The 26,777-nt window shown below is 37.3% G+C and overlaps 1 protein-coding gene across 2 annotated transcripts in view; it reads right to left on the bottom strand.

Moving 5' to 3' along the window:
- MICU3 (mitochondrial calcium uptake 3) overlaps positions 1–26,777 on the bottom strand; it is an 82,655-nt gene that overhangs the window by 36,327 nt on the left and 19,551 nt on the right. For both annotated transcript variants that reach the window (XM_055416504.2, XM_055416505.2), the window contains exons 2-5: positions 17,022–17,175; positions 13,041–13,072; positions 6,706–6,784; positions 785–832 (exon numbers count right to left, since the gene is read on the bottom strand). In XM_055416504.2, coding sequence (XP_055272479.2) covers positions 785–832; positions 6,706–6,784; positions 13,041–13,072; positions 17,022–17,175 — 313 coding nt within the window. The remainder of the gene's footprint in view (positions 1–784; positions 833–6,705; positions 6,785–13,040; positions 13,073–17,021; positions 17,176–26,777) is intronic.

The following is a 26,777-nucleotide window of genomic DNA, read 5'->3' as shown; positions in this document are numbered from 1 at the left end:
CAAATAGTTTCCGTGCTATGAAGAAAATACAACACTGGACAGGGAGAAAAAGGGAGAGGTGGAAGAGGGAGCGATATTAAGGAGGGTAGTTAAGTAGGGCTTCCCTAAGCTTTCATGTTTCAAAGAAAACCTGAATTATTTTTATTATCTGGAGGATCTTGAGGAAAAGCATTGATGGTAGAAGGAACAGAAAATATAAATGAGACTTCAGGAATTTAAAATGTCAGACAGATGGTTGGAACACAGTGAACTACAGGGTATAAGTTCCCCCATTAAATGCAATGAAATTTAACTGAACACTTTAGTAAACTCTTCATATATTTCAAAAGAATTGCTGCATATGAAAAGAAGAGAATAATGAAGCTATTGGAGGATGTATGATGGGTCTCCTGATAGACTCAGTAGTTAAAAGACTCATTCTTTCACACTAGTCTTGAAGAAAATGTGATTTGAATGAGTGTAGCAGAAAATTTACAAATTATTACCTGTCCTTACCTTTAGGTTCCCACATAGATTAAACCACAAGGACTGATGTAGGGTATTAAATTCTTAATTTATGAGCATTTTATTACAATAAATAATCATAATCATATTTATGGTTTTGACACTTGATAATACTATGCTTAGCATTTTCCACTGGCATTTAGACATGAATTTTGCAAGACAGTGTAGATAGAACTAAACTGATTTTCAAAGTAAGAGAATCTAAAAAAAGATTTATTTCTCAAGGTTATGCTTGAGAAAGAAAACTGCATCCAGAAATAGATTTAAGGAGTATACTTACTTGTTAAAATACATAAAAGAAAGAGATACTCTGTGTAAGAAATCACACCTAGAAGAAAAATAATACTAGTTATGCTATATATAAAATATTTCTCTTTCATATTTATCAAGTAAAATATTATTCTTATAATAGCAGTAATAGTTGCAAAAAATTAAGACTTTAAAGATGCTAAATATTGTTTTAAATGAGACCAAACTATTACCATAAGATCGGAGCAAAAGAAGCAAGAAATAAATTTTACTTTGTTTCATATGCCCTCTTAGAAACAAAATTCACATTAATGCTTCCAGATATGACACAAAAGCAAAATTATTAATAATGTTTACATATAGCTGTAAATTTTAAACGTGTTGCTAGAGCTTTCAGTATATGAATCTAATTAAAGAGCAGAAGGTTGAAAATGGTTAACTCTGTGAAGTGCTTAATGACTTCTTAGACATCCTTGAACAAAACACTTAGATATTCTTGCTTAGAGATTTGACTGCTGTATTGCATTCAAAAAATACAACTCTATAGTTATTACTTTTCTGCCTTTAAGTTATTATTCATTATTCTTGACATATTTCATGCTTCTATTAAGTCTAAGAAATTTTAGTTTTAATTAAATGGCTTACACTTTCTGCATATTACATCCTGAGTTCTCTGTAATCTCATAATTATAAACTTTAAAAGGAGTTTGTTTAAAGTAAAAAAAATATACTTTCTGTTACTCAAATTCTTGCTTTTGAATGATAACACCCAAAACTAGAATTAATGGCTTAACTGATTTTCCAAGCAGATCCTGAGAAAATTAAAATCAGGAATAAGCCAATAATACTTACCCAGATACTAGACAGTCCTTATGTTTGGTAAAACAGTATAAAAACTCTTAAATGATCAGATCGTGAACCTCAAAACTCCACTTTACCTGATGATCTTTGAGGCTATCCTCTTTGTTACAGAACAAAGAGAAGAGGAGGCCCTGTCAGGCGGTCTGTCAGAAGAGGCGAAGGGACCGAGCTAGGAGGCCTGAAAGCATTCCCGTCTTTTGTTTATACTAGAATACTGTGACCTATAGACATAGTTCTGGTTGATTGCCATGAATGTTATGGGAGAAAGATTCTAGAATGGTCAATGTGTATAAAGATACAATACCTAGATTCCATAGGGATCCCTCAAAAAAAAAAAAAAAGAATTGCAAATGGGCTCTGGATCTCCACAATCCAGTCTCACTGACTGCTGTTCTAACTGATGTGGTGGAATACACAAGAGATACTGGTTAGTGAAAAGAAGTTTAATATCTGCGGTACATCTTTTACTTGGTAATCAACTCAAGAGTCCCCTCAGTGAAGGATTACTTAACAGTAGGTGTCCTGATCATGAGTACTGCAGTAGACACTTGTTGAAGTACAGAGTTTTTGAGGTGTTTTGAGGAGTTTTTGGTTTTTGAGGTGGTGTCATCCACAGCAGAGAAAAACAAAGTGAGAAGCTCATGATAAAATTTAATAAAAATGGTCAAGAAGAGAAAATACTCCTAAACATGAACTGTAGATTCATGCTTTTAATTACAAAAATGGAGAATCATTAGACTAATCTTTCAATTTGCTTTAAGGTCACCCAGAGTCAAAAATAAAATAACAGTAAATGCTAAGCATATAGTAAACTTGTGATCTTTAGAAAAAGAGGATAAGAAAGATGCCAACTAGGTTTCCTTTGAAAGTTCAATTTAAAAAATTCTAAGGGAAGTTCCTTTAAAAGCTCCACACTGTTTAGTTCCTATATCCTGATACATTACAGCTGGCTATTATAACTAAGTCTGTGTAATTCATGTTTTCATAAATGCTACATACCAATTAAATTTTTGTAAAACTGTCTAACATTTTTTTGCCGGGTTGTATTTTAAGCTGATGGAATTCCTTTGTAAGTTAGTCTTCAACAACTCTAAAAACTTAGCTTTAAGATTCGTCTTCCGCCTAATCTATTAAACAACAAGACTGTAACTCTCTACTTCACCTAACCCAATGGTTCTAAAACTTGGGTACATGGATTACCTCGATAATCCCATCTCTATGACATAGAGCTGCACTGTTCTACAGGGCAGTCACTGACCACACAGGGCTACTTAAATTTAGAAATAATTAAAAGTAAATAAAATTAAAAATTCAATTCCTCAGATACAGTAGCCCCATTTCAGGTTCTTCATAGCCAATAACTGACTCAAGGCTATGGACTCTAGGGGTAAGGACATTCCGGTCACTGTAGACAGTTCTACTGGATAGCATTGAATACATTATCTTCCCTGAAAAAAATATACAAATCTGCATACAATTTAAGTAGGATCAGTTCAGTTCAGTTCAGTCGCTCAGTCGTGTCCGACTCTCCGCGACCCCATGAATCACAGCACGCCAGGCCTCCCTGTCCATCACCAACTCCCGGAGTACACTCAAACTCATGTCCACAGAGTCGGTGATGCCATCCAGCCATCTCATTCTCCGTCGTCCCCTTCTCCTCCCGCCCCCAACCTTTCCCAGCATCAGAGTCTTTTCCAGTGAGTCAACTCGTCGCATGAGGTGGCCAAAGTATTGGAGTTTCAGCTTTAGCATCAGTCCCTCCAATGAACATCCAGGATTGATCTCCTTTAGAATGGACTGGTTGGATCTCCTTGCAGAATAAGGGACTCTCAAGAGTCTTCTCCAACACCACAGTTCAAAAGCATCAATTCTTCGGCGATCAGCTTTCTTCACAGTCCAACTCTCACATCCATACATGACCACGGGAAAAACCATTGCCTTGACTAGACGGACCTTAGTTGGCAAAGTAATGTCTCTGCTTTTTAATATACTATCAAGGTTGGTCATAACTTTCCTTCCAAGGAGCAAGCGTCTTTTAATTTCATGGCTGCAATCAGCATCTGCAGTGATTTTGGAGCCCAAAAAAACAAAGTCTGACACTGTTTCCACTGTTTTTCCATCTATTTCCCATGAAGTGATGGGACCAGATGCCATGATCTTTGTTTTCTGAATGTTGAGCTTCAAGCCAACCTTTTCACTCTCCTCTTTCACTTTCATCAAGAGGCCTTTGAGTTCCTCTTCACTTTCTGCCATAAGGGTGGTGTCATCTGCATATCTGAGGTTATTGATATTTCTCCCGGCAATCTTGATTCCAGCTTGTGCTTCTTCCAGCCCAGCGTTCCTCATGATGTACTCTGCATATAAGTTAAATAAGCAAGGTGACAATATACAGCCTTGACGTACACCTTTTCCTATTTGGAACCAGTCGGTTGTTCCATGTCCAGTTCTGACTGTTGCTTCCTGACCTGCATACAGGTTTCTCAAGAGGCAGGTCAGGTGGTCTGGGATTCCCATCTCTTTCAGAATGTTCCACAGTTTATTGTGATCCACACAGTCAAAGGCTTTGGCATAGTCAATGAAGCAGAAATAGATGTTTTTCTGAAACTCTCTTGCTTTCTCCATGATCCAGCGGATGTTGGCAATTTGATCTCTGGTGCCTCTGCCTTTTCTAAAACCTGCTTGAACATCTGGGAGTTCACGGTTTACATACTGCTGAAGCCTGGCTTGGAGAATTTTGAGCATGACTTTACTAGCGTGTGAGATGAGTGCAATTGTGCGGTAGTTTGAGCATTCTTTGGCATTGCCTTTCTTTGGGATTGGAATGAAGACTGACCTCTTCCAGTCCTGTGGCCACTGCTGAGTTTTCCAAATCTGCTGGCATATTGAGTGCAGCACTTTCACAGCATCATCTTTCAAGACTTGAAATAGCTCCACTGGAATTCCATCACCTCCACTAGCTTTGTTCGTAGTGATGCTTTCTAAGGCCCACTTGACTTCACATTCCAAGATGTCTGGCTCTAGGTCGGTGATCACATTATCGTGACTATCTTGGTCATGAAGATCTTTTTTGTAAGTAGGATCAGGACCTGCCTAAACCTATAGCTTCCAGATTTAAGCCTCCCTTTAACTAAAATGAATTTCCTTCTTCCATCCATTTATCTTTCTTAGATTATATTTGATTCAATTTTATTTTCCCATGAGAGGTATTAAGGAAATACTTTTTTACATTCACCAATTTACCCCATTCTTCTGAGCTTTGAACTTTCTTGATTCTATCATTCCACTCTAAGATTTGAATGGCAATCTTTAACACAACTTCCAGAAAAAAATTTCTAAGAACTTTAAAGATATCGTAGCCCAGACTTCACAAAGATGTATAAACCCTAGTTATGAAAAGCCTACAATTAAAGATAAGGTGTCTCCTCCATCCAGAGTCCATGAGATCTAGGTACAAGCAATTTGAATTTCTAATTCTACTTAGATAAACATATATGAATTATAACTACTCTTTTATCTTTTTTTGTTTTTTTTTAATGTTTATTTTTATTGGAGGTTAATTATTTTACAATATTATATTGGTTGGTTTTGCCATACATTGACATGAATCCGCCCTGGGTGTACATGAGTTCCCCTTCCTGAACCCCCCTCCCACCTCCCTCCTCCCCTTATCCTCCCTCTGAGTCATCCCCGCACACCAGTCCCGAGCATCCTGTAACATGCATCGACCCTGAACTGGCGATTCATTTCACATATGATAATATACATGTTTCAATGCAATTCTCCCAAATCATCCCACCCTCGCCCTCTCCCACAGAGTCCCAAAGACTGTTCTATACATCTGTGTCTCTTTTGCTGTCTCCTATACAGGGTTATCATTTGCATCTTTCTAAATTCCATATATATGCGTTAGTATACTGTATTGGTGTTTTTCTTTCTGGCTTACTTCACTCTGTATAATAGGCTCTAGTTTCATCCACCTCATTAGTACTGATTCAAATGCATTCTTTTTAATGGCTGAGTAATACTCCATTGTGTATATGTACCAAAGCTTTCTTATCCATTCATCTGCAGAATGGATTAGAGAGCTAAATGTAAGACCAGATTCTATAAAACTCCTAGAGGAAAACGTAGGCAAAACACTCTCCAACATAACTACTCTTTTAAAGTATTTATCTTCACGTTAAATATATTATTTTCAAACCAATATTGGTTAAAAGTGATAAAAAAGAAAAAGGTAAGTTTATACAATTGCTTTATATTTTTATTTTGTATAGCTTATATTTGAATATAAAAGTACATATTTTTAAGAAACATTCCTTGCTAAGATTAAAGAGATTATATTGGTTAGTTTCTGCTGCTGCTTCAGTCATGTCCGACTCTGTGCAACCCCACAGACGGCAGCCCACCAGGCTCCTCTGTCCATGGGATTTTCCAGGCAAGAGTACTGGAGTGGATTGCCATTGCCTTCTCCGGATTAGTTTCTACTATAAATATTTATAAAAAGTACACTGTAAAAGAAAATTGCAGTAACAGCTATATAATTTGATTGCAAGGACATACATGAATTAACGAGTTAACATATATATAGATATGGGTAATACAGTAAGTTGAAACAACTGGAATTTGCAGTGAGTTCTTAAAAAAATGCTCAAATTGTACAGCCAAAAGATATATCCAATAAGCTTTTCATACTGATTAAATTTAAGAAAATCTGTAATCCCCTGGAAGTAAATGGAAAGAAGAAAAAATAGATTTGGAAATCAGTATTTCTGAAAAATGCTTTCTGTAGGTAAATATAATATATACTTCTCAATATGGTTAAAAAGGGTTTTTTTAAACTGTCAAAGTTCACTTTGTTGGAAGATACGAATAATGTATCATAAATAAACTAACATAAAAACCACCCTTAACCTCACTACCAAGAAACATTCATTATTGATATTTTGGTATTTTTCTTTTTAGTTTTCTTCTCTCTGTACAGACACATATGTAGCTGTAAAATTATTTAAGCATGAGGACAATATACATGCATAAATAGTATAAACAATACAGTGTCAGTACTAAAATACATAAATACTAAAGTTAACTTACCTTTTTCTTTAAGATTTCGAAATAGCTTTGACGATCCTTTCCAAACTGGTGGTGTTTCTGATAGCATTTGATTTAATTCCTGTTACATAAAGTATCATTTTACTGATTAACAGGTAAGTCACTTATTTATAAAATAGACCAAAAATATTTAAATGCTTATGCAAAAAAAATTCTCTGCTTGGAAGACCTCAGATAATGGCTGTATTTATACTACTATCTCTGTGGTCCATTCAACAGTAAAACCCAATATTTGACCAAAAGTGAAAAAGTAAAAGTGAGTGATAAAGATGCCACATTAAATTCAATTAGAGATAAATGCATTAATTGGGGATATATAGGGCTTCCTAGGTGGCGCCTGTGGTAATGAATCCACCTGCCAATGCAGGAGATGTAAAAGACGCAGGTTTGATTGCTGGGTAGGGAAGTTGCCCTGGAGTAGGTAATGGCAACGCACTCCAGTATTCTTGCCTGGAAAATCCCATGGACAGAGGAGCCTGGCTGGCTACAGTCCATGGGGTTGCAAAGAGCTGGACATGACTGAGCACCAGCACCACCACATATATATATTATATATGTGTATATATGATAATCTAATTAAGATAAAACACTGAATTTAAGTTCTGGAGCAAGTTAGAAAAGGATGGTTCCATGGAAGCCGTAAGAAATGGTGCACGCCTAATGCAGGTCAGATATGATCAGCAGATTTCACATACTGTCTGTTTTCTGTAGCCCATTTGGATTTAGGCAATTCTGGGGTAGATGAAGCAACTGGGCAACAGATTATATTGGGAAAGAATGAAGAGTATTTCGTAGTGACTTAAAACAACATTCAGAAAACCAAGATCATGGCATCTGGTCCCATCACTTCATGGGAAATAGATGGAAAAACAGTGGAAACAGTGTCAGACTTTATATTTTTGGGCTCCAAAATCACTGCAGATGCTGATTGCAGCCATGAAATTAAAAGATGCTTACTCCTTGGAAGGAAAGTTATGACCAACCTAGACAGCACATTAAAGAGCAGAGACATTACTTTGCCAACAAAGGTCCGTCTGTGGACATGAGTTTGAGTGAACTCCGGGAGTTGGTGATGGACAGAGAGGCCTGGCATGCTGTGATTCATGGGGTCACAAAGAGTCGGACGCGACTGAGTGACTGAACTGAACTGACTGAACTGAGTCAAGGCTATGGTTTTTCCCGTGGTCATGTATGGATGTGAGAGTTGGACTGTGAAGAGAGCTGAGCGCTGAAGAATTGATGCTTTTGAACCATGGTGCTGGAGAAGACTCTTGAGAGTCCCTTATACTGCAAGGAGATCCAACCAGTCCATTCTAAAGGAGATCAGTCCTGGGTGTTCATTGGAAGGACTGATGCTAAAGCTGAAACTGCAATACTTTGGCCACCTCATGCGACGAGTTGACTCACTGGAAAAGACTCTGATGCTGGGAGGGATTGGGGGCAGGAGGAGAAGGGGACGACAGAGGATGAGACGGCTGGATGGCATCACCGACTCGATGGACATGAGTTTGAGTGAACTCCAGGAGTTGGTGATAGACAGGGATGCCTGGCATGCTGTGATTCATAGGGTCGCAAACAGTTGGACACGACTGAGCAACTGAACTGAACTGAAAGAATGATGACATCAGATGAAGTGGGAAAACAGGCTATTGAGTTATTACAGTCATTGTTGCAATTTTTTCTGAATTCTAACCTAAATATTCAGTAAAGAATACACACTCCAATTGCTGATTGGTCAGCTTTTTTTTTTTTTAAACCAAGCAGAAGTGGGACTATTTTGGAAAATTTAAACATTTGACTCATTGCTCAGATACTAAAACAATTTTGTATTTATTGTGCATACTTGTGTTAAGAGCAACCCTGTAAAAATTATAAATAGATTAGAAAAATTATTAAAGGATTTGGTGAGATAACTTGAAATAATTTGAAATTAAAAATAAAAATTAGTCTGCTAAATAACACACTGAAAAACAAACAAACAAACACACACTAGGAAGTGCTTCTTTTCCAGATCTGATTTTTGCTACTCAAAAGTGTGGTTCCCTAAAGGCCCTGGCATCATTACCTTGCCAGACAGCTTGTTAGAAATGCACAATCTCAGATCCCCTCCCAGACCTACTGAACCAGAATCTACTTTTAACAAAATCTATGAATTGGAGGGACTGATGCTAAAGCTGAAACTCCAATACTTTGGCCACCTCATGAGACGAGCTGACTCACTGGAAAAGACTCTGATGCTGGGAAAGGTTGGGGGCGGGAGGAGAAGGGGACGACGGAGAATGAGATGGCTGGATGGCATCACCGACTCTGTGGACATGAGTTTGAGTGTACTCCGGGAGTTGGTGATGGACAGGGAGGCCTGGCGTGCTGTGATTCATGGGGTCGCGGAGAGTCGGACACGACTGAGCGACTGAACTGAACTGAACTGAACTGATGAATGACTTTTATGTACACTCAAGTTTGAGAAGCACTTTAGACCAATCCTTTCTGATGTGTGTGCTAAGTCACTTCAGTTGTGTCCAATTCTTTGCGACCCTGTGGACCATAGCCCATGTATATCAAAATGCTGTCCATGGGATTCTCAGGCAAGAATACTGGAGTGGTTTGCTGTGCCCTCCTCCAAGGGATCTTCCCCCCTTTCCCGATGTAGTGGTACCTTAAAAAGCCCTGTGACATTTATAAACCATCTTTTTCATTACAGAGCTGAGTTAGCAGACAAATAGGGAATCTCTGGGATGCCAAAGGCAGGAGAGGTATTTTTAGGGGATTTATAGAGGCCCTGAAGTCCATCTGTGAGTCGTTGCTCACTTCCTTTATACTGTTGTTTCCGCACGGCAGGCAACAGATGCCACCAATGCTGAGTACTGTCTCACTAGGATAGCAATGGCACAGAGGTCAGAATTCACGACTAATGTAAAGAGTCGGACACCACTGAGCGACTGAACTGAAATGAACTGAATGATGCTTAATGTTTAAACAACAGTAAATTCATAAAGATTTTTGTTAAAACAGGAGATTAAAAAGTATTTTGAGTACACTTTATACACTTTCATTTATACTGTCTCTATTATATTGATATTACCTCTCTTTCTCCCTTTGAACTCTTTCCATGTATTAAACTCCATTTCTTCTGCTCAGCAAAAATTTAAAACCAAAAAATCAGAGCTACCTTTTATTTGAGTTTCTTCTATGTGCTTAGCAATGTGCTAATGCACACTCCTTTTAATTCTAAAAATTAATTCTCATTATGCATATATTACTGCGTCTTAAAGAAGATAAGTAACTCACCCAGGATCACACAATTAATCAGGGACTGGCCAGATCCTTACTCACTCTAAGCAGTTTATTTTTGTAATAATTTAGTTCTGTCTGGTCTAGATCCTCCAAGTGACACACTGATCTTCTTTCGTGTCAATTTTAGGGACTTTTAAATTTTATTAAAATTTGTATTTCTGCTCAGGCTCAGACTCTGTCTCCCCACTCCCAGTGCCTATCTTAGTCTCTTAAAGGCAATAGTATTGAAGACAGAGAATGATTGGCTTTTGTCCCTGGTTTCTGGGAGCAAGACTCCATATCCTTAGACCACACCAAAGTTTATGCCGAGGAGAAGAATCAGGATGGGGGCTGACATTCAAAAACAACCCTGTGACTCAAGGGTTGGGGGTGAAAGCTAGCCTGACCTCTGGGGAGGGGAGAGGAGGGGAGAGGAGAAGGAACAGAGATTGAATTCATTTGTGTGGTCAATGATTCAATCAATCGCAGCTATGCAATGAAACCCTCAATAAAAACTCTGGACACCAAGCTCAGCAGAGCTTTCAGGTTTGTAAACACACGGTTGTGCCAGGATGGGGCCATACCCTGACCCTCAGGGAGAGGGCACAGAAGCTGTGTTCAGAACCCTCCTACACCTTGCTGCATGTGTCTCTCCATTTGGCTGGCCTTGATTTGTTTCCTTATAATGATGATTATAAATTGGAAATCTAAGTGTAGAATGTTTCTGAGTTCTATGAGTCTGTCTAACAAATTATTAAACTTGAGGGAAGTTGTGGGAACTATCTGAATTTGTAGTCACTTGGTCAGAAGTGTGGGTGGTCTGGGATCCCTTGAAATGCAGCTGGCATCTGAAATGAGGGCAATCTTTTGGGGGATTGGGTCCTTAAATCTGTGGGGTCTGATGCTAACTCTGGATGGTCAATATCAGAATTAAATTGCAGTGCTGCAAGTAGGGACTAAATAAATATTTGCTGGATTGAATTCATTTACCTAGAATTACAGATGCCTTTTAAAGGATTTATACAATTTTCTTGAGTACAATTTTTTAAGAAAATAATATATATGTTACAGGAAAATTAGGAAGTGCAGAAAATAAAAACAGATTGTGATCCAGGGATTAACCACAATTAAAATTTTTATTTAATCTCATTTTAATTTCATTCTTTATCTATTTATTGTCATTCTTGTTGCAAATATTGAATAATTTTCTATGTAAAGTTTTGTAACTTACTCTTTGCACTTAATACATCATGATCATATTTTCCTGCCAAACATTCTTCATTTTCATTTTAATGGCTACATGGCAGTTCTGAGTAACTTTTTATATTCTTAAAACCTGTGAATCCAGAAGAGATTGCTTATGTGAATTATATTTAATTATATTTAATGCATGTAGAAATAGAAATGATACTTTTCTTATTGGTCACACCCCATAGATTGTGGAATCTTAGTTTCCTGACCAGGGATTGAACCTGGACCTCAGCAGTGAAAGTGCTGAGTCCTAACCACTGTGGTGGTAGTAGTTTAGTCGCTAAGTCGTGTCCAACTCTTTGTGACCCCATGGATTTTGCCTGCCAGGCTCATCTGTCCATTGGATTTCCGAGGCAAGAATATTAGAGTGGGTTGCCATTTCCTCCTCCAGAGAATCTTCCTGACCCAGGGATCAAACCCGGGTCTCCTGCATTGCAGGTGGATTCTTTACCAACTGAGCCACCAAGGAAGCACTCTAACCATTGTGCTACCAGGGAAATGATATATTCCCAGGAAACGATATATTTTTAAAATGCAAAAATACATAAGCACATATTCTATTCTCTCTCAGAGTGATGATGTCATCACTCATCATGAAGCCTCTGGAAAACTCCACTGTACCCTTGTGAGAGAATGAGAGTAACAGAACAAGCAACTTCTCAGTTAATTATGAAGACAGTCTTGATTTTATGGATGCCCCCAAAAGTTCTTTGCATGTTAAGAAAAATCAGTTTATATTATTTCCAATGTGCTGTTTTATTCAACCCTATGTTTTTTAGGCCTAATCATGTTGATAAACATAGGTCTTATGTATTACTCATTTTAGCTCTTCTGCATTTGTCCTTCATATGCCTACTTCACATTCTTTTATTAATCTTCTACTAATTGACATTTATATTGTTTCTGATGTTTTCAGGGCTCCTGGTATAAGCATGCAAATGTTTCTCTTAAAAACATTCTAGAAGCAGAATTTTTGATGTGCATAAGATATTGCCAAATTTCTCTCAAAAGAGAAAACACCAACTTACATTCTCACCTGGTTCCTGCTTTCTATTGTTGATAATTACTGGTATTGTTAGATTTCTAGACGCTGACTACCTGATGGGTGTAAAACAGTACCATATAATTGGTTAAATTTGTATATCCCTGATTACTAGTGAGGTTTGCACATCCCTGATTACATATTTATTAGCCTCTCTATGTCCATCCATTATTTTCTTATTATCTTTTTTATATTGATTTACAGGAGTTCTGTATAAGATACTTAGCCTTCTCTGTCCATAGGTTGCAAGCATATTCTCCCACGTCATACCTCTTTTAACACTGTTGACATTGTCTTTTGTGTGCCAAAATTTTTAATATTTAATTTAGCAAAATTTGCCAATAATCTCCTTTGAGTTTAGCTTTATGTATATTTATATCGGAGAAAGCAATGGCAAGCCACTCCAGTACTGTTGCCTAGAAAATCCCATGGATGGAGGAGCCTGGTAGGCTGCAGTCCATGGGGTCGCTGAGGGTCGGACATGACTGAGCGACTTCACTTTCACTTTTCACTTTCACACATTGGAGAAGGAAATGGCAACCCACTCCAGTGTTCTTGCCTGGAGAATCCCAGGGACGGGGGAGCCTGGTGGGCTTCTGTCTATGGGGTCACACAGAGTCGGACACGACAAGTGACTCAGCAGCATATATGTACATATCACAATGTATGTATCATAAATATATATATATGTGTATATATATACACACATTAATTGTGTGCATGCATATGTACAGCAAGAGCTTTAACTTACCTGCTTGGAAAGTGACTTCCATGTTTTAGCAACTATAAAAAACAAACAAAAAAAGTGGATAATAAATACTTCATGTAATATATATAAAAATCCAGTAACCATCTATATCGTAACTCATGACACTGACTTTTACATTAAAAGGCAAAGTTTTTTTAACCTCAAGATGTTTGGACCTATGTATGTTATACATTTTGTATTTGTCTCATGTACTATAAACTATTTATAATAATATCAGTGGAGTAGAAAACATATTTTCCATAATCATCATCTCACTTTGGGGATTTCTAGATTTACAAAGTGAATTAACTTACTCCAAGTTAAATATTCTATGGGCTTAAAACACAAATAATGATATTCATTAAATGTTGTTAGAATATAAAATAATAGAGAAATTATAATTTTAAGGTGTTACCTTTGATCTCTGCAGTGTTAGTATCTCTGATTACAATTTGAAGGTTGGGTTTCTCTACAGTGAAAGGGAAGGACAGGGCAAAGATAAAAAGAGATGAAGGAGAGAACAGGCGATGTTCTAGAAAGACTGGGCCTGTTTTCCACTCTTCTTCTCTAAGAATGTTACAGTTGAATAAAATAACGGAGGTCACTTTCTCTGATTTCTCCTCACATCCCTGAAGACCTCAAACACTATAAGTCTTATAATATTAAAATAAGTGCAGTCAACAGTGCTGTTTCTTTGCTCAGATTTGAACACTGTGAATATATAATGCCTGTCCAAGAATTATCTCCAGGTTTGGATGTGATTAAGTCCTATAACACAACTGTATCAGCAACTAGTAAACATTAACTATTTCAGCTACAGCACAATAATGACAAAGCAATATTTTTTCTCCATGGTCACGTGGGTTTTTCTATATAATTAACCATAGTTAATATAAATAATATATCAAATTCAAGATTATAAGATAGGGATTTTTTGCTATGTATTTTTCTCTCTTTTAAGCAATGTAATAAGTCATTTTAAGATCACAAGGGAAGAACTATATTCTAAAATTTAGCAAACTGATTTCTATGAAGATAGTTTTCTTCTCTATGCAGTAACAACATCCTTTCTTTACCTAAGATAGTTAATATGGAACCCTGTAATCAAGTGATTAAAATCACAGGTCTATAAGGTAGACTTCAGCATTTAACCTTGGGGCTTCCCTGGTGGCTCAGAGGTTAAAGCATCTGCCGCCAATGCAGGAGACCCAGGTTCGATCCCTGGGTCGGGAAGATCCCCTGGAGAAGGAAACGGTAACCCACTCCAGTATTCTTGCCTGGAGAATCCCATGGACGGAGAAGCCTGGTAGGCTACAGTCCACGGGGTCGCAAAGAGTCGGACACTACTGAGCGACGGAACGGAACGGATAATACTTTATACATTCATTTCACAGACATCTTCCTTTACATAGTAAACACAACAATGTAAATAATTTTATTATTCTTTTGCTTTTGAAATATAGCAATAAGAAAGGAAGAAAAATAAATGGTACAAAAGTACAAGCACACGCTCTTATGCAATGTTCAGAAGGTATTTATCAGAAGAGGAAGTTAGACGCTCTTGAGTTTTGTAGGGTTTATGAGATTTCCAGGGTAAATTATTCACAGAAGACATATTCATTCTGCCGGATATGTCACCATGTTCAGTATTACTGGCTTTTTAAAAAATAAAACTAAAGAGCCATTAAGATTGTTCTTCAAAGGATTTTCTGATTTTCTAAATTCTTTATTTTAAATGAAGTTACTGCATATATAAGGTGAAAAGAAACTTCATTCTTTTGGACATATTTTATTTCTTAGGCTATAGGTTGATATTCATTATATTTTTATGTAAGTCTGAACTTTTTAAACAATAAATTCTTTAAAATTAAAAAATATTTGAAGCTACATGAAAATAATTACTTATTTTAGTTCTAGATGGAAAATTTACCTTTTCAGTTCTATATAAGTAGGTAAAATAAATTTTCCTGATTTCAAACATAAAGTTATAATCAGTGATCTGATGTATATCTTAATTAACATTTATTTGAATTATAATTATTAAGCAAATGTTTACATGGCATAGCATTTTCATGTTGATGTTGCCATAAAATTAAGGATTTTAAAAAATAATGGTTCTTAATTCAAGTGATAATGATGATGATAACAATGACACCTAGCAAAGCTTATTAAGTGCCTACTGTATATTGGTATTACACTAAACATAACTGATATCATAACCTAAGACTTTTTGTTACTTTCACTTTTATAAATGAAGAAACAGGAGACTACATATCTTACTCAGGTTCTCAAAGCTCATAAAAAATGCCAAGATCTAAACACAAGTCTGTCTAATTTTAATATGCTATTTTGATATGTGTATGACTTAATATTATGTCTCTGAAGCATATTTTCTTTTTTGAGGTAAATATTTCTTTTTAAAGTCCTATACTTTAAAAAAAAGCTTTTACAAATATCTTGATCAGTTATCATTCTTAATTACATCTTATAAGTACTGATTAGAAATTAACTGATATTGACAGAGAAGGAAAAATATTGTGTGACATATGATATCTCTTATATGTGGAATCTAAAAAAAAATGATACAAATGAACTACTTACAAAACAAAAAGAGACTCACAGACTTAGGGAATGAACTTATGGTTGCCTATACACACTGTTGTTCTGTTTACAATGGATAATCAACAAGGTCCTATGTATAGCACATGGAACTCTGTTCAATGTTATATGTCAGCCTGGATGGGAGGGGAGTTTGGGGGAGAATGGATACATGTATATGTACGGCTGAGGCCCTTTACTGTCCACCCCATCACAACATTGTGAATCGGTTATAGTCCAATACAAAATAAAAAATAATTAAATTAAAAAAATTAGCTAATGTTAATCTGAGTTTCTTGCTTAAAGAAAACACCTGACAATATTTGTTGTCAATAATAACATCTGAGATTTCAAGTGAAAATTAAAATTTTGGAAAGCTTGTATACACTATGCATTTGACAGCTTTCCAACAAGCAAAGACTCTTCTGATAAGATTCTGATGGTATTAGTGAATGTGATTTTTAAAAAATATTATACAATGAAATATGGCAACATTTGACAGATCGGTGTAATTTAATGAACCAATATTTTCCAGCTGATAGTACAAAATTATATCAATATAAAGAAAAAAGAGCCATTCAAATATGCAATGTAGGTCAATGGATTTTAACAAAACAGATGACAAAAATGTCAAGAGTTCCCATTGCAGCTAAACTTTAAGAAACTACCAGCAGCCAAGTACTGATATAATTCCAAAGAAGAATATCTATGATTATTTGAAAAGGCTTTTGTAATACCCTTCCCTTTTCTTCCTTCTATATCTGTTAGGCAGATTTTGTTCATCTGTCAATACTTTCTGAAAACAAACACTGCAACAAATTGAACACAAAGGCAGATATAAGAATCCAGATGTCTTCTATTAAGTCAGACATTAAAGTGACTTTGTAAGAATGTGCATAATGCCAAGAAGTTTGAGAACCACTGCCCTCACACATGGAAAGGTGAGAAACAGTCTACATTTACACTGCAGGAACCATGACATATTCAGAAGAAATACAGGAAGAATTCTCGTCCAAGTCTAACTGCAAAGCCAGTCCTCTGAGTTTTTCTGTCCAGGCTGGATATAAGAACTGATTTGGCAGAATAAGAACCTTTATCAAGAATATTAAAAATAAGGTGGGTGTTTAGTCTGATGTACTGAGAAAGAGGAAACAAATGAAATTTCTGAAAACAGAAAAGATACCAGTAGGGGTTTATAAGAAGTATTAGTCTGGTAACATTGTATCTTTTGATAGATAGTATCAAAACACCAAAGCACAGTATCTTTTGAAGTACCACATTACTTGGTTAGTTGTTCTGAAAAACTTACACTGCTCCACAGTTTTAAAAAATAAGAGATAAAAAATGTTATAACATTGTTGAGATAAACTTGAGAAATATACTTACTTTTGGGCTCATCTGTTGTAACAGCCAAAATAAAATCATACGGAGTCATGAACAACTGCCCTTCACATTCTATAGAAGCAAACAAACGAAATCGCCTTTCCCGAGATGTAGCGTAGAGGTCCAGGTCTTCAACTTCTGTTCTGCCAACAGCAACCTGAAGTTAAGAAAACAAGTAAGTCTGGACTGCGTGAAGTGACACCTTCTTCCAGAAGATACATGTCTTCAATTATGTTGATAGGGAATTAACAGAGCAAAAGAAAAAAAGGTGAAAATACATAATCATAAACAAATATCCACATGAATAAAATAAATAAACGTTCAGAAGATCCTACTACGAACATTATTCAGATTCTGAAGACTTTACACTGGCTCTTTGAAGGACTTGTGATTTCTTTCTTTCTGTGATTTCAGTCTCGGAGAACGTTAAATTTCTGAGCTAGTAGTTTCTTCAGAAGGAACACCAACACTTGCTGAATGCCTACTATGTACTCTCCATATCCATTCCATTCTGTCGCTCAGTCGTGTCCGACTCTATGCGACCCCGTGGACTGTAGCCTACCAGGCTTCTATGTCCATGGGATTCTCCAGGCAAGAATACTGGAATGGGTTACCGTTTCCTTCTCCAACCTACTTATTTAATTAGAACTCTTTTCACTGTAGTCTGCTAATTTTATAAAAGAAGAAAGGGAAACCCTGAGAGGCTGTTCATGGCAACCACTAAGGAAACCATTTAGTGGCAGAGTTTAGATTAGTGCTGAAGTTGCTAACTCTAGGTCATTACGGTAGAGTTACCACCAATGATCACTCTGAATTCTACCCAAGGTTAAGATAAGCAGAATAAGGAGTGTGTGTGTATGGGGAGAAGGGACTCTCTTTTGTTTTCCTTAATTTAAAAATCTTTCCTTGTAGATAAATAATTTCTATTATTTTCTTTGAATTGTAACAAAACTATTAATGATTTTTTTCCTGATTCCAAAAGCAGTGCATAGCTACTGTATATAATTCAGAAGACAGAATTTAAAAACTTATAATTGTTTATGGGTTTTCTGCCAAAAAAATCAAGGTTATACTATACTGTCTGGTTATCTGATTCTTTTCACTAATTAATATATCATTTTTCCATGTCACTAGTCCAGTTTTAGTAACCATGCAATATTTCATAGTAAATGTTTGTTGCCTAACTAATGAATTCCACATGGTTGAATATTTAGGTAATTCATAGTACTTCACTACTATAAAATAATGTTATTAACATAACGGCCAGCCTTGAAAATATTTAGATGTATCTATAAATAGTTCCTTGGGATTAATTCCTGGGAGTAAACTTGATTGGTCAAACACAGTCATTTCATACACATTATCGAGATGCTTCTAGGAAGCTTATGGCAATTTACAAGGCTATCAACAATATAAAATAATACCTTTGCACATTTCACACAAAACATTTTATATCAGAAAAAAATTCTTATTTAGTATAACAAACTTAATCTCCTTATTGCCTCTTCGAAGTCATTATCCAAAGTGTATAAACTTAAAATTATTTAAACATCCACTATTTTGAGAAGTTGTATCAAAACAGACCATAAGAACTTTCAGTAAGGAAAGTACATTTTATATTTCTAAGTTACACCTTATTAAATGAAAAGCAAGGCAAATTATTAGTTATTTTTCTACTACTCTGAAGACTGAGACTTTTTAAAACATAATGGAAATAGTCAAATAAAAAAAATTTTTAATGCCTTTTTAAAATGGCCTGTGTAACAGGTAGAATCTAGTCTCAGCCCTTAAAGAATATATGATCTATACAGGTGGACAAAATGCTAGTTGGAGGGACAAAAGGTACAAACATGGAAAAGAAAGAGTAATCAGAAGAAAAGCACAATAGGTTGAGGTTAGTAAGAAGGCTTTAAGAAGACTTCCCTGGTGGCTCAGACGGTAAAGAGCCTGCCTCTAATGCGGGAGACCAGGATTAGATCCCTGGATTGGGAAGATCGCTTGGAGAGAATGGCAACCCACTCCAGTATTCTTGACTGGAGAATCCCTTGGACAGAGGAGCCCTGGCAGGCTACAGTCCATGGGGTTCCAAAGAGTCGGACATGACTGAGCAACTAAGCACAGGAAGAAGAACATATGAATTTTAATGTCAGGAAGAGATATGAGCATTCTAGGTTTACACAGCATATTTGAAGGTTGAAATCATCTTCCTGCAACAAAAGTTTTGCATTCATGGAAAAGTATAGGTAAACTGTTAACAATTTCTGAATGAAAGACTAAAGGACCGGGATTTCATCTGACAGAAAACAAAAATGGCCTTAGGAAATTCTTGAGTGAAGTAATGACAGAAAGAAAATGGTGCTTTAGAAAGACAAAGCAACATGGTAACAGAGATAAGCTAGCTCAGCAGTATTAATAGCAAAGTCAGATAATCCCTGTATTGGGAAGTTATTTGGGCTCTACCATGGGTAAGGAGGGCTTCCCTCATAGCTCAGTCGGTAAAGAGTCTGACAGCAATGCAGGAGACCTGGGTTCTCTAGGTTGGGAAGATCCCCTGGAGAAGGAAATGGCAACTCACTCTGGAGAGTCCCACGGACAGAGGAGCCTGGCATGCTACAGTCTATGGGGTTGCAAGAGTAGGACACGACTGAGCACATCGGGAAGGAGTGACTCACTGACTCGGTGTCAGTAATGAGCAATAATGTCCCTGAATACTCCTCAGGGATCCATCGAGCATCTTAAGTCCCCATCTGCATCTCTGTCTCAGGGGCTTTTTCTTCCTCTCTGGGCAGGGGAACCAATCTTGTCTGTGACCATAGTTTACTCTCCTGTTTTCCTCTTGCTAAACTGTTTCCTTGGGTCGAGGTGGCCCCCATCAACCATGACTCATCTCCAGTGAATTCCCTGGAGGACCACTTGATGAGGGGCAATCACTGCTTCTGCACCATAATCTGAAGTCATGCATCAATCTAACACCCAGAACCACAATTTTTGCCTATTTCCTGTGACCTAATATGCACTTTATGTGTGACTTCTGCCCTTACCTGGTGCTGCCACTAGTGTTCATGAGGTGCCTGTCGCTCACCAAACTATCCCTCCTTAAGCCTGGTCCCAGCACACCACGCCTGCCTCCCTGCTGCAGCTGGTAATTTGATCTACCTATGAACTAATGCTGACAAACCCTCCTTTTCCTTAACTTCTACCAACAATCAATTAACAAAGCCTGTTGTTCTCCCTCTAATTTCTCACATCCGCCCACTGCTACTACCTTTGTTTATGCAATCACTACTTCCCTAAAATTTTAGTTATGGCCTGTGGTTTTTGTCTCTATTCTATCCTATGTTGAGAGAAAGAAAGAAAAAAACATGCGGAACTGTGGAACAATTTGTATTCTTTGAACACAAGAAACAGTTTCAGAAGAAATCTGAGTTAAAGGTTTTCATTAAAACATCACTGTATGTATGAGCTCTACCTCTTGTTGCCTCAGCAAAAGTACCCATCATTTTTGATAATGGCACTAGGTGCCTACTCGTCTGTTTATCACCTTAAAAGAAGGTGTGTGGAGGAGTTTGGGAACGGTTTGTGCCCCAGACAAATACAAATATTTATAAATATATATATAAATATAAATATATATTTATATACCCACATATCTTTGGTATACATATATATGGCATATATATATCCTAAAGGGGAAGAATATGATTTATATATAAAAAAGATAACCAGAGTCTGAGTGCTTAAAAGAGCCTCCAGCTACTGCAGTTGTGTAGGTTCCTCCATCGCCTCTGCTCAATTTAGTGTGATAAATCACATGGTGTAATAATACATATTGTTGTTGTTCAGTCACTAAGTTGTGTCCAACTCTTTGCCACCCCATTGACTGCAGCACAGCAGGGTTCCCTGTCCTTCACCATCTCCTGGAGCTTGCTCCAAACTCATGTCCACTGAGTCGGTGATGCCATCCAACCATCTCATCCTCTGCCACCCCCTTCTTCTCCTGCCTCAATCTTTCCCAGCATCAGGATCTTTTCCAATGAGTCAGTTCTTGGCATAAGATGGCCAAAGTATTGGAGCTTCAGCTGCAGCATCAGTCCATCCAATGACTATTCAGGGTTGATTTCCTTTAGGATGGACTGGTTGGATCTCCTCGCAGTCCAAGGCTCTCAAAGAGTCTTCTCCAACACCACAGTATGAAAGCAACAATTATTTGTCATTCATTCTTCCTTATGGTCCAATCCCACATCCGTACGTGACTACTGGAAAAACCATAGCTTTGATTAGATGACCTTTGTTGGCAAAGTGATGTCCCTGTTTTTAATACTCTGTCTAGGTTTGTCATAGCTTTTCTTCCAAAGAGCAAATGTCTTTTAATTTCATGGCTGCAGTCACCATCTACAGTGATTTTGGAGCCCAGGAAAATAAAATCTGTCACTGTTTTCACTTTTTCCCCATCTTTTTGCCATGAAGTTGGCACTGCTCAAATGAACCACAGATTGGTAGTAAGTAAAAAACAATTTTCTCATGCAATCACAGTAAACTGGCCTGATCCTAGAGCATTCTAGTTACCATTAGCTGGTAGGACTGAGCTCATCTGGCTGGAGGATCTGATGGGATAGAGAGCAAAACAGAAAATCAATACTTGGGTCAGTTTTTATACTTTCTGTTCACTTCCACTGACTGATTTGTCTCTTCATACTCAAATACCATAATGCTTTAATTGCTATAGTTTTTGATTATGTTTTTGACTTTAGGTAAAGCAAGACTCCATATGACTGTCAATCTTTTAAAAATATTTTTGCTGACTGATATGCAATTTTTCTTCTACGTGAGCTTTGAAATTAATCTGTCAGGTTCTGTTTTTTTTTTTTTTATTGTAGGCTAATTATTTTACAATATTATATTGGTTGGTTTTGCCATACATTGACATGAATCCACCCCGGGTGTACATGAGTTCCCCTTCCTGAACCCCCCTCCCAACTCCCTCCTCCCCTTATCCTCCCTCTGGGTCATCCCCATGCACCAGCCCCGAGCATCCTGTATCATGCGTCGAACCTGGACTGGTGATTTGTTTCACATATGATAATATACATGTTTCAATGCCATTCTCCCAAATCATGCCACCCTCGCCCTCTCCCACAGAGTCCCAAAGACTGTTCTATACACCTGTGTCTCTTTTGCTGTCTCGTATACAGGGTTATCATTACCATCTTTCTAAATTCCATATATATGCGTTAGTATACCGTATTGGTGTTTTTCTTTCTGGCTTACTTCACTCTGTATAATAGGCTCCAGTTTCATCCAAAATTCCATTGATACTTTGGGAGTACACTGAGTTTTGGTGCAATTTAGGATGACTTGACTATAACAAACAAGAAGCAGACTCACAGATATAGAGAACAAACTAGTGGTTACCAGTGGGGAGAGGGAAGGGAGGTGCAGTAGAGAGGTGGTGGAGTGTGAGATACAAACTCTTGGATGTAAGACAGGCTACAAGGATGCACAATACAATATAACACAGGGAATATAGCCAATATTTTGCTATAACAGTAAATGGAGTGTAACCTTTAAAAATGGTATAAAAAAATTTAAATGTGTTTTCCAAAATTGCCTTTTCATTTTATAGGTGCTAGGAAACTGCATTTTACACGTTTTAGGAAATTATTTCATGGGATTTGCTTAACAGTCTTTTCAAGTTTGCTGAACATGTTTAGGGAATCTTTTTTTCTAGTTCTAAAAAAAAACCTGCTATCTTTTACCGAGAAATTGTAAAACATTCTACATTCAAGTTCTAAAATTTCAGTCCTGTTACTTACAAAAATAGAACATATACATGTATATAGATGGAAATAAAATTTTCAAACACACCTGTAAAATAACAGTCATAATTTAGTCATAAAAATAAATAATGATCATTTTCAGGTAACTGTGGATCCTCTAAGTCATGCCAACATAAGTAAGACAAGTGGTTTAAGAAACAGTAGAAATGATAAAAGTTACATTTTTTAATTACCTCATCTTCCCAAAAGAAATAAAAAGATAGTGTGTCAATGCTATTATTTTCTCTGGAATTTCCAAGCTCAGACCTTTGCAACTAGTACTTGGATGTTACTTCTTAAGGTACTGAAACAAGGGCCTTCAGGCCACATCATTATCCTTCCTGTGAATAACAGAAAGCAAAGGTTCACTGCCAAGGCACCGGCTCATGTTACTTCAGGTCAGCAATTTGAAAATTTACTCTGTAGTAAGGTCTGGTTTTCCCAGGGAGGCAAGATTAAATGCCAGATAAAGGGTTCACTACTTAACAATTAGAGAAACTGATGCCTACAAGCTGATAATAACCTAAAAAGTAACTTGAAACAATTATATCAATTATCTAAACACCATAAAATGCATTACCTTTTAGCAGCTGAGAAACAGAGACCTGAGAACAAAGGATGGAAGAAGGAAAAATAAAACCATTTGTACTGAGTAAAATTATTTCAATTACTCATGCTTAGTAGTTTATTTTTTAAATGTTTTATGAAATCAAATCAGTACTAATTTTTTAAAGTAAAGAATGATTAAAACATGCATTTGATTTCATGTAGGATGGTGATCATTTAGTGTGAGGCCCTACCTGATATTGGCAACTGTACCAACATTTTTATAAAACATTAAAGAGCAAATATCATTTGAATTTAGATCTTTATTTTATATTTTCTGGGCAAGAATCTTAAGAGATGTGCATGAGATTCTATTCACATCTATTTTTATTCTAGCTAAAAAGATGTTCATGGAAGTATTACATTTGGCTTTCTCAAATGGCTTCAGGCTGATTCAAAATCTTCTAAGAAGATAAAAGGGGTAACATTTTCTTTGCTTGTTGGGTGGTCGAAAGGTTAAACATCAAGTTCTCAGTGTGGGAAAATCCCAAAGTCCTCTAAGAGAAATATTTTGATGCTCGCTAAATGTGTCCATTTGGAAATATACACAACTGAAGATCAGTCAAGAAGCACTTCCCTGGCTAAGATCACATTGGGAAAAAAAAGTAACTGACCATTTATTTTAAAGTCTCCACTTGCACTGTTATAGTAGCTTACATTACAGGATTCTTTATAAGTTTACAAAGTACCTTCACATATGCTCAAACTACCACACAGAATGCTCACCAATTGCACTCTTCTCACACGCTAGTAATGCTCAAAATTATCAAAGCCAGGCTTCAGCAATATGTGAACTGTTAACTTCCAGATGTTCAAGCTGGTTTTAGAAAAGGCAGAGGAACCAGAGATCAAATTGCCAATATCCCCTGGATCATTGAAAAAGCAAGAGAGTTCCAGAAAAACATCTATTTCTGCTTTATTGACTATGCCAAAGCCTTTGACTGTGTGGATCACAATAAACTGTGGAACATTCTGAAAGAGATGGGAATACCAGACCACCTGACCTGCCTCTTGAGAAACCTGTATGCAGGTCAGGAAGCAACAGTCAGAACTGGACATGAAACAACAGACTGGTTCCAAATAGGAAAAGGAGTATGTCAAGGCTGTATACCGTCACCCTGCATATTTAACTTATATGCAGAGTACATCATGAGAAATGCTGGGCTGAAAGAAGCACAAGCTGGAATCAAGATTGCTGGGAGAAATATCAATAACCTGAGATAGGCAGATGACACCACCCTTATGGCAGAAAGTGAAGAGGAACTCAAAGGCTTCTTGATGAAAGTGAAAGAGGAGAGTGAAAAAATTGGCTTAAAGCTCAACATTCAGAAAACAAAGATCATGGCATCTGGTCCCATCACTTCATGGGAAATAGATAGGGAAACGGTGGAAACAGTGTCAGACTTTGTTTTTTGGGCTCCAAAATCACTGCAGATGCTGACTGCAGTCATGAAATTAAAAGATGCTTATTCCTTGGAAGGAAAGTTATGACCAACCTAGATAGCATATTAAAAAGCAGAGACATTACTTTGCCAACCAAGGTCCGTCTAGTCAAGGCTATGGTTTTTCCAGTGGTCACGTATGGATGTGAGAGCTGGGCCATAAAGAAAGCTAAGAAATGAAGAATTGATGCTTTTGAACTGTGGTGTTGGAGAATACTCTTGAGAGTCTCTTGGACTGCAAGGAGATCCAACCAGTCCATCCTAAAGGAGATCAGTCCTGGGTGTTCACTGGAAGGACTGATGCTAAAGCTGAAACTCCAATACTTTGGCCACCTCATGCGAAGAGTTGACTCATTTGAAAAGACCCTGATGCTGGGAGGGATTGGGGGCAGGAGGAGAAGGGGACGACAGAGGATGAGATGGCTGGATGGCATCACCGACTCGATGGACATGAGTTTGGGTAAACTTCGGGAGTTGGTGACGGGACAGGGAGGCCTGGCGTGCTGCTATTCATGGGGTCACAAAGAGTCAGACATGGCTGAGCAACTGAACTGAACTAATTAAAAAACCAGTTAATATCTGGTACTAACAGGAGTGGGGAAGGTGATACAGGAAAACATGTTCAACGATGTGTCTTTTTTTGGAATGGTAATGTGTCTTTTTTTCGAATGGTAAATTTTCTTATACCATTTATATCAAGTTTCAGATGTATGTATTAAAATATATACAGTTTGTTAAAGTGATATGTAACCACCTGGAGACTGGAAATTGGATGTATAACTTTCAAACCACTAGAGGAAGAGAAATGATAAAGGAAGAAAAGACCAATCTAATGCTAGGTGATAAGGGGAAAGAGATAATAACACATACACATAATACAGCAAAAACGCATGCAAACATGTCCACAATTATAATAAGCAAGATTGGGTTAAATTCCTCCATTAAAATGAGCAACTCTCATATTGTGTTTTTTTTAAAAAAACTATTAAATGTTCCTTACAAGAGTAAAACATTACCAAGAGTGTTTGAAAATACATAGAATTAAGAACCAAAGGCGTTAAATGGGACAAAGAAAGATTCACCAAGAAGGTAATACACACATGAACAAAACAGTTTAAAATTATATGGTAAAAAAAACTGTTAAAATGCAATCTGATCAACTCACAATCATGGCTGAGATGTCAATACTTTTTTATTAGAAATGGATAGGTCAAGTGGAGAAACAAGAAAAGGATCTGAGTAACTAAACAAAGAAGGTGCTTATTGTAAGGTCAGACCTCGGTGGCCATTTGGCCTCTCCTCCCCCCGCTCCTACCAGAGCTCTGACTATTGTGCTCTGTTCCCTCATTCTCTCCCCCACTGCTGGAGTGTCCTTGATGTATCGGTCCCTGGCAGAAATCAACCCTCTCCTAACCTCCCCCTCCTAACCTCCTGTCCAGAAACAGCACGTCTCCAACCCCCCCATTAAGGTCCACTTGTAACCTCAGAGCCTAACCTTATTTGGGAATAGGATCTTTCTGGAGGTAGGTAGTTAAATTAAGATGGAGTCATATTGGATTCATGTGGGCCCTAGGTCCAGTGACTGGTGTCCTTATGAGGAGAGGAGCAGACATGGTAGATGCAGAGAAGGCTACATGAACACCACGGCAGAAGTTGGAGCAATGCAGTTACAAGCCAAAGAGCACCAGATTGCTGGGGGACACCAGAAGCTGGGCAGAGGCCAGGCAGGACCCTCCCTCCACTGGAGCCTTCAGAGGGAGCATGGTGCTGCCCACACCTTGATTTTGGAGTTCTAGCCTCCAGCACTGTGAGAGAGTAAGTTTTTATTGTTTGAAGTTTGTAGTAATTTGTCATGGTAGCCCTGGGAAACACACAGGAGCATGGAGATGGAAGAG

Source organism: Moschus berezovskii, chromosome 26, assembly GCF_049115385.1.
Source record: "Moschus berezovskii isolate FMDL1 chromosome 26, NW_MosBer_1.0, whole genome shotgun sequence".
NCBI lineage: Eukaryota > Metazoa > Chordata > Mammalia > Artiodactyla > Moschidae > Moschus > Moschus berezovskii.
Note: the sequence above shows the minus strand (reverse complement) of the source record. Positions and strands in the feature narration are given on the sequence as shown.